The 8796-nt window shown below is 38.3% G+C and overlaps 1 protein-coding gene across 1 annotated transcript; it reads left to right on the top strand.

The window, feature by feature from the left end:
* The first annotated feature begins 2301 nt into the window (after positions 1-2301).
* LOC113357337 (protein ECERIFERUM 1-like) lies at positions 2302-5969 on the top strand. The gene is made up of 8 exons (XM_026600712.1): positions 2302-2411; positions 2528-3050; positions 3182-3401; positions 3604-3991; positions 4071-4178; positions 4753-5103; positions 5181-5369; positions 5458-5969. Exons 2-8 carry the CDS (start codon positions 2561-2563, stop codon positions 5671-5673), a joined length of 1962 nt encoding a protein of 653 aa, XP_026456497.1. The 5' UTR covers positions 2302-2411; positions 2528-2560; the 3' UTR covers positions 5674-5969.
* Positions 5970-8796: the final 2827 nt, after the last annotated feature.

Raw genomic sequence — 8796 nt, forward strand, 5'->3', positions numbered from 1 at the left:
TATTAGGTAAACGAAGTTCAATATCATCCTTGATACGAGTCCACAACGTCGCCTCTGATTGATCAGCTCCAACACTAGAATCTTGAGATATAGATAAATGAATTTTACACATTGTTACATCTTCGATTGTCGTAAAATTTGGACCTCGTGCTACTCTTGGTGCCATTGTAAGCGAATCCGTGAAAATTTTCCAACTGATTTGAAAGCAGAAACAATATTTCTTCTTATTGGTTTGGATAGTTTGAAGTATTGAACCCTGAAAATGTCACAGGATCTCATGTGTATATATAGGTGTATATATGGGAAAAAACCGTCTTCCTAACTTTCCAACGTTCCAAATTATCCAACGTTCCATTTTCTTCAACGTTCCATTTTCTTCAACGGTCGAATTACCAACGGTATAAAAAATTTTCAAAATCAATTTTATCTAAGTATTTTTTTTTTTTGAACTCAAGCTTGGGGCGTTAACTATATCAACGCCGGGATGGGGCGTTAATTATATCACCGCTCGTTGTGGGGCGTTAATTATATCACCGCCTGGCGTGAGGCGTTAACTATATCAACGCCTGGTTGGGACGTACACTTTATCAACGCCTGGCGTGGGGCGTTAAGAATATCAACGCCGGGGTGGGGCGTTTGTATAATCTTCGTCTGAATGGGGCGTTCATTTTATTAACGCCTGACGTGGGGCGTAAACTTTATCAACGTCTCAACGGGCGAACATTTTATCAACGCCTGAACCGGGCGTAACTTATATAAACGCCTCTTTATGGGGCGGTGACTTTACGTACGTTTCACAACAGGCGTAGATTATATATACGCCCGATGCCAAACGTTGATTATACCTCCGCTCCACTATATATAGTTTTGGTCTTGGTCCCAGACCAAATATGGTCTGGAATTTGGTTTTGGTCCAGATTTTAGTCTTTACTCCGTCCCGTTGCGTCTCCTCCCTGGATCATAATTATAGGTTTACTCGTCCATTGCAGTTGCTCTAAGATATACCATCAGTATAGGTTCACGTCACTCCTTTTATTTTCTCTCTTTGTCCTTCGTGTCTCAATAAATAGATATCATTCCATCGGCTACTTTCACACGTAAGAAGTTGTATACTATATTTTTCAAACGCGTATAGAGAAAACGATATACGTGAAACCTTATTGTAATATCATATTTATGTACAAGTCATCAAAGTTTTTTCTTCTAGTTTTATTCTTATCTCTGTGCTCCCATGAAAATTCTACGAGGATATAAATATAATACTCCATCCGTCCCATATTAATTGAGTTATTTGTAGTTTGCACTATTTTTAAGTTAAGGAGGAAAGGGGAGTATGTTTAAGTATTTTTTACAATCACTCTTATGGATAATAACTAGTAAAACTTAGAAGTGATTTATCTCTCGGACTATACCACGGTTTTTTGTAAACTTTATACCGTTGAAAAACATTTTAAAACATCTACGTAAAGGATATAAACATGACTATCAAATTATACATATTCTTATAGTAACAATAATCAATCAAAAGGGTAGTTTTAGAAATATCGCCTTGATTAGTAAGATAACTCAATTATTTATGAGACAAAATTTAAAACCAAAAACTCAATTAATTTGGGACGGAGGGAGTATAGTTTACAAAATAACTGTGGTTTTACCAAGAGGCGTAAAACATACTGGCCCAACACTGTCCATCCCACAAAGTCACGTTCTTATTATGCTGCATGTCGTATCTTGTTGCATGCAAGAAGGCATGATGTGCGGTGTCATAAAAATAAACGTGTTATGTTATGTTGGATACATTTATTTTATTATTCAAACGAATATATTTTCTAGATGTTTAAATATTATAAATGCTGTTATAAAAATATATAAATTTAATGAAGATAAAATGTCTAAAATCAGCTAGAATAGATACTCATTTTTAAAATATACACGAAATGTGATCTATTGAACCATATTGTCGAGTGTTATATTTATATTATGACGTGCTTTCTTAACATGATATGTCGTACTGCACCACGTGCTTATCCGTGTCCATGTTGAGTTAGTGCCATTCTGCCATTTGGTATGTCCCAACACAGCACACAAAGCTATCATGATGTGCGGTGCTGGGCTAAATCACGTGCTAGGCTGATTGGGCTAACCTTTCCGCGTGTTGAGGAAGTAAATGTCTGAAATTCCTCGTGTTGAGGAAGTAAAATGTGTGAAAACAGAGGAATAGACGTGTTTCTCATTTTTGAAATTCTATATATACATAGAGAATATAGACTGACACACCAAGGCCCGTGATTTGGGATCACAGACACAGATAATCAGCTAAGAGTAAACCACCAACACCAAGGTAAGCATATTAAAGAGAATGGCTGGTAAACCAGGCATCCTCACTGAATCGCCATGGAAGCAGATTCAAGGTACTGTAAACATCTACATAACAAAATTAATGTAGTTAATATAACTTTTAATTAGGTGAATGTTTTCTCTTCTTAGAAATATATTAAAATTATTATATTTGATGATGGTGATGAAGTACATAGTATTGGCACCATGGGTTGTGGATACCATGTATACTGCATCGAAGATGATGAGCAAATTAACATCCACAAAAGAAGAGGAAGAACGCGGCAGCAACAACAACAGCAGGGACGATGACATGAGGATATACTTAATCATCTTGCCATTGCTGTTGTGGAGGATAATTCATGCCCAGATTTGGACAAGCTATGCTCGTTTTAGAACTGCCAAAGCCAAGAACAGAATAGTTGACAAGCCCATTGAATTTGAACAAGTAGACAGAGAAAGTAACTGGGATGACAACATCATATTACTTGGAGTTATATTCTACTTGGGGTGTAAATGGGTACCAGTTGTAGCTAAGGAGAACTCACCAATGCCATTTTGGAGAACAGATGGTGTAATCATGACAATCCTAATTCATATCGGTCCAGTTGAATTCTTATACTATTGGCTTCACAGGGCTTTACATCATCATTTCCTTTACTCTCGCTACCATTCTCATCATCACTCTTACATTGCCACTGAACCTATCACATGTAAGTGTATCGATCACAGTCCATCTATTCCAGCAAACATTTGCGAAACTAACTAGGGTTCAAAACATGTTCGCATATACATTATACAATAACCCGCGCTATTTATGTGTACTGTTAATTTGGTGGTGCAGCTGTGATACATCCATTTGGGGAGCTCGTCAGTTATTTTGTACTCTTTTTTATACCAATCTTAACAGTGATTTTCACTGGGACTGCATCAATAGTAGCTATCGTTGGTTACATCACTTACGTTGATTTCATGAACTACTTGGGTCACTGCAACTTCGAATTGGTCCCCAGTTCTGTCTTCAGATTCTTTCCTTTTCTCAAGTACCTCTTTTATACACCATCGTAAGTTTCAAGCATACTTATTTATCCTTCACCAAGTAGCTTGGTTTACTAAGAAGACCATTTGCTGTTACAACTTTTAAGGAACCATTTTGCTAGGCTAGCTATACACATAAGCTGATAGTAAAAAAAAATTTGATAAATGACAAAGTTGATTTTTTCAATGAAATCGGGCAACATATAATGTTTCATTTTTACTCACCAGGTTTCATTCCCTTCATCACACTCGGTTCCGTACAAATTACTCGTTATTCATGCCAATCTATGATCACATATATGGAACCATGGATTCGTCTAGTGATGAATTATACAGAACCTCACTAAGAAGGAGTAATGAACAAACAGATGTTGTTCATCTTACACATCCAACAACCCTTGACTCAATCTATCATCTACATCCAGGACTCGCCTCCTTTGCATCAAAGCCATATAATCCCAGTACTACTACTGAATGGTATTTGATTTTTGCATGGCCATTGACATATATGTGGGCATTCTTGTTTGGTTACATCAGTTCTTTTGTTGTTGAGAGGAACAATTTCGATGGAAGACTAAACCTACAGACTTGGGTTGTACCAAAATACACTTACCAAGTAAGTAACAATTACAAACTCATCAAAATTTGATTATGGGCAACTGGGCCGAAGCATGAATTATCTGGGGTTGTTGCAGTACAAGTTAACCTCACAAAGAAAGAAGATCAATGAGTTGCTTGAAAAAGCCATACTAGAAGCTGAAAAGGCTGGTGTTAAAGTCATAAGCTTAGGTCTCTTGAATCAGGCAAGTTATGTAATCTCTATCATTTTACAGTGGTTCTTAACAAACCGAGAATTTGGATACCGCACACTCATAGTATGTGGGTCCTTGCACCAGAGAAAATAGGGGTGTTGGTACTGGGACCCACCCTTTGTGAGTGGGTGGGCGGTTTTCTCATTGTCCAAAATCTCGGTTCAAAGAGATTTTCTGATCATTTTATCTCTTGAATATAGTATTTAGCTGCCATAAACTAAAGTCAATCTTAGGGGTGAAAAGGAAAAAATAATTTTGCTTCATATAAAGTTATCCTGCATCTGTAAAAAGTTGGTTAATTTTTTTTCTTGGCATTCAAAAGTGAATTTAAAATTAAAAGTGGTTTCAAAAAAAAAAAAAAAAAGTGAATTTAAAATTAAGTTTTAAACTAATTCCTGACTTTTTGATTAAATAAACTTTTTAGCGCGTACGCCCTATAAAGCTTAGATAGCTATCAAATTTATATGAATCTGGCCCCTTAAACTTAAACCCCATTCTGCAAACTTAATCCAGCCTCACCATTTGAACCATTCACCATTAGATAATGCTAATTTTGCATATTCAGGATGAAGAACTGAACAAGAATGGTGAGATCTATATAGCAAAACACCCAAATTTGAAGATTAGAGTTGTGGACGGAAGTAGCTTAACTGTTGCTCTGGTGGTCAACAACATCACCAACATCATCCCTGAAGGAGCCAAACAAGTGACAATGAGAGGAAAATTCACAAAAGTAGCATATACAATTGCCTTGCTTTTGTGCCAAAGGGGTTATCAAGTAATTGTTCCAAGTAAGGATGAATTTGAAAAGCTCAAATGGAAACTGAAAACCATGATAATGGACACAGCATCGTTAACACCAGATATAAGTAGTAATTCAATCCTTTCGACGACCATAACTCATGCTCATAATCAGGTAAGCAAAAGTAGCCAGGTCGGTCTGTCCAAAACTCAAATTCTGGATTATGATCAAATGATTTATGTTTGTAATAGGTTTGGTTGGTGGGTGACGGATTTAGCGACCAAAATCAGAGAGATGCATCGGCAGGGACGTTTTTCATCCCATTTTCGCAAATCCCACCGTGGATTGGGAACTTTAAGAATATGCGTAAAGATTGCGTCTACTTTAATTCACCTGCAATGACAGTTCCACCCGCAGTAGAAAACATTCACTCTTGCGAGGTAATAAAATTTTTGTAGTTAACTCAAGGTTTGTCACAAATTTCAATGTTGGCCAAACTAACTACGGTAAGCAATTTATGTGTAACAGGACTGGCTGCCGAGAAGGATTATGAGCACAGCGCGAGTAGCTGGAATAGTTCATGCACTGGAAAATTGGAACTCGCATGAATGTGGCAGCAATTCGCCAATTACACTGGAAGATGTCGAGAAAGTATTGACTGCAAGTTTGCGACATGGATTCTGCATCCCCTACTTGATCGATCAAGATATATCTCAATCTATGCCATCCGAGCACACAAAGTAATTAGTGATGTGATATAAAAAATGATATATGAACGATTAAATAACAGCAGCATTTTGATAGCAATCAAATGTATGCTGGGTTTAGATTAATAGCAGAGAGTATGTGAGTGTATGTTAGTGTGCAGTGTGTGTGTCATGAGCACGTGTGAGAGTAATGTCGAGAGAAGAGAGGTGATGAGTATATAAACTCAGCGTGTCATGTAATGTCAAGAACAATGAATGATCTTGACAAGACTATGAAGAGATATCGAGATACAGGAAAGGACACAGATAACATAAACGCTTCTATACTCAAAGTGCAGCCTCAATTCAATTCTATTTCTTATCCTCTTTCTCAGTCATTTAGTCTTAAATACAAGTAAGGAAAATCCTAGCAAAAGATCAACGTACTACAACTCTGCACGTGTAACTAATCCACTCGGCAGTAACTAATAACTGTAAAAACAGTTAGGTAGATAATGATTGGTAAAATGATTGCTGAGGATTAAGGTAGGCAGAGGAAAGCTCGGGGCAGGTAAACTGGCACGCGTGACAATACCCTCCTCTTCAGACAATCTTTGTCCTCAAAGATGGAACTTTGGAAAATGAGCAGTGACATTGGCAATATCCTCCCATGTTGCGTCTTCTGGTGAAGTGTGAGACCACTGAATTAACACCTGAGGGACCATTGAACCTTGATGAAAGTCCTGGCGAAAATCCAGAGCTGTCACAGGCTTGAGCACAATTTCCCCCATCAGCATCAATCAATGGCAGAGTAGGAACAGTTGTTGCAGAGAGGCCAATCTTTTTCTTCAGCTGTGAGATGGAAACACCGGGTGGATTTTGGATGTAGCAGGAATAGCCAATCGATATGCCACTGTACCAATACGATGAGTCACTTGAAATGGTCCATAATAGCGAGATGACAGCTTAAGATTGCTTCTGGTAGCCATGGAGGATTGTCTATAGGGTTGTAGCTTGAGGAAGACATAGTCACCAACTTCAAATGATCTGTCAGTACGTTTTTTATCTGCAAATACTTCCATCCTTTCCTGGCTCTTAGACAAATTCTCCTTGAGCATGTTTATCATGGCTGACCTCTCCTTCAAATAATCCTCAACAGCTGCGATAGAAGAAGTAGTCTCCAATGGAAAAGCCATGTGAGAGGGTGTATAACCATAAAGTGCAGTAAATGGTGTCATTTTCAAGCTTGAGTGGTAGTTGGTGTTGTACCACCATTCAGCAAGTGACAACCATTTTAGCCAATGCTTTGGCTTATGGCCTGACATACATCTCAAATAGCATTCTAAGCAAGCATTCACCCTTTCAGTCTGCCCATCTGATTGTGGGTGGTAAGCAGTGCTCATATTCAGTCTTGTGCCAAGATGCTTAAATAGCTCCTTCCAGAATAAGCTGGTGAAAACTTTGTCCCTATCAGAGACTATAGACACAAGAAGACCATGCAGCTTGAAGACACGATGAAGAAATTTCTGAGCTACAGTGATGGCAGTGTAAGGATGAGTCAGTGCTATGAAATGAGCATATTTTGTGAACCTGTCAACAACTACTAGTATGACATCCTTCTTGTTGGACTGAGGAAGGCCTTCAATGAAGTCCATAGATATGTGCTTCCAAGATTGAGAAGGGATGGGAAGTGGTTGTAGAATGCCTGTTGATTGAGCATGCTCCCCCTTATTTCTTTGGCAAGTGTCACAATGGATGACAAACATGGTGATATCTTTTTTAAGGCCCTTCCAATAAAAATAGCTCTTGGCTCAATGATAGCTGCCCTGAATTCCTGAGTGACCACTCACTGCAGAAGAGTGTACAGAATCCATAATTTGCTTTCTTAAAGGATGGCCATCACCCACATAAAGTCTCCCTTTGTATCTAGTGATACCCTCATTGTAGGACTAGTGTGGCACAACATCTGGCTTGACTAGGAGCTGAGGGATTAATGCCTTGGCAGATGGGTCATGTTCATAACTTTGGATGACTTCTTGTATCCAATTAGGTGTTGAGATGGTGACAGCAGTGGGTGTTATCAATGCCCTTTGCAACTTGCTGACTGATCTGCTGAATGGAGCCTTGAGAGTGCATCAGCAGCTTTGTTATCAATGCCCTTCTTATATTAGATTGTATAATCATATCCCAAAAGTTTCATGAGCCATTTTTGTTGTAGAACAGTTGTGATTTTTTGCTCCATGAAGTATTTGATGTTTTGTTGGTCTGTGTTGATAAAGAAGTGGTGGCCTAATAAATCCATCTTGTGACTTCCATGACCACTGCCAATAACTCCTTTTCATATGTTGACAAACCCATAGTCTTAGGACCCAATTGCTTGCTGAAGAAAGCAAGAGCTCTGCCATCCTACATAAGTACAGCTCCAACACCTTGAGAGCAAGCATCTGACTCTACCACAAATGGTTTTGAAAAATCTGGTAAAGCCAGAACAGGGGGATTGCACATAGCCTGTTTCAATGAATTGAATGCTTCTAGAGCTGAAAGGGACCATTGAAAAGAATTTTTTTCAATAAATCAGTTAGTGGACTACAAATGGTGCCATATCCCCTAATGAATTTCCTATAGTAACCAGTCAAACCTAAGAATCCTCTGAGTTGTGTAAGGTTTGTTGGAATTGGCCATTGCTGCATACATTGAAGCTTCTCAGGGTCAGCTGCCACTCCTTGAGCAGTAATGATATGGCCTAAGTATTGTAGGGAAGACTGAGCAAAGGTGCATTTAGAAAGTTTGGCAAACAAGTGGTGTTGTCTTAAAAGTGTGAGAGTTGTGGAAAGATGTTGGAGATGGTCTTGAAGGTTGGCACTGTATATGAGAATATCATCAAAGAAGACAAGGATAAATTTTCTTAAATGAGGACCAAAAATTGAGTTCATTAAGGCTTGAAAGGTGGCAGGTGCATTAGTTAAACCAAATGGCATAACCTTGAATTCATAGTGTCCATGGTGTGTCCTAAAGGATGTCTTGTGGATATCAGCTTCATGGACCCTTATTTGATGATATCCTGACCTTAAGTCTAGCTTAGTAAAAATTGTGGCACCATGTAGGTCATCTAATAATTCATCAATAATAGGGATAGGAAATTTATCTTTAATTGTTATGTCATTTAGCTTCCTGAAATCAA

This window comes from Papaver somniferum, chromosome 3 (genome assembly GCF_003573695.1).
Source record: "Papaver somniferum cultivar HN1 chromosome 3, ASM357369v1, whole genome shotgun sequence".
Lineage (NCBI taxonomy): Eukaryota > Viridiplantae > Streptophyta > Magnoliopsida > Ranunculales > Papaveraceae > Papaver > Papaver somniferum.

Excerpts from the sequence above, each read along its gene's own strand:
- LOC113357337 (XM_026600712.1), top strand. The coding sequence starts at position 2,561 with ATGTATACTGCATCGAAGATGATGAGCAAATTAACATCCACAAAAGAA. Across the intron at positions 3,992-4,070 it reads TACCAAAATACACTTACCAA|TACAAGTTAACCTCACAAAG; the intron begins GTAAGTAACAAT and ends GGGTTGTTGCAG. Across the intron at positions 5,370-5,457 it reads AAAACATTCACTCTTGCGAG|GACTGGCTGCCGAGAAGGAT; the intron begins GTAATAAAATTT and ends TATGTGTAACAG.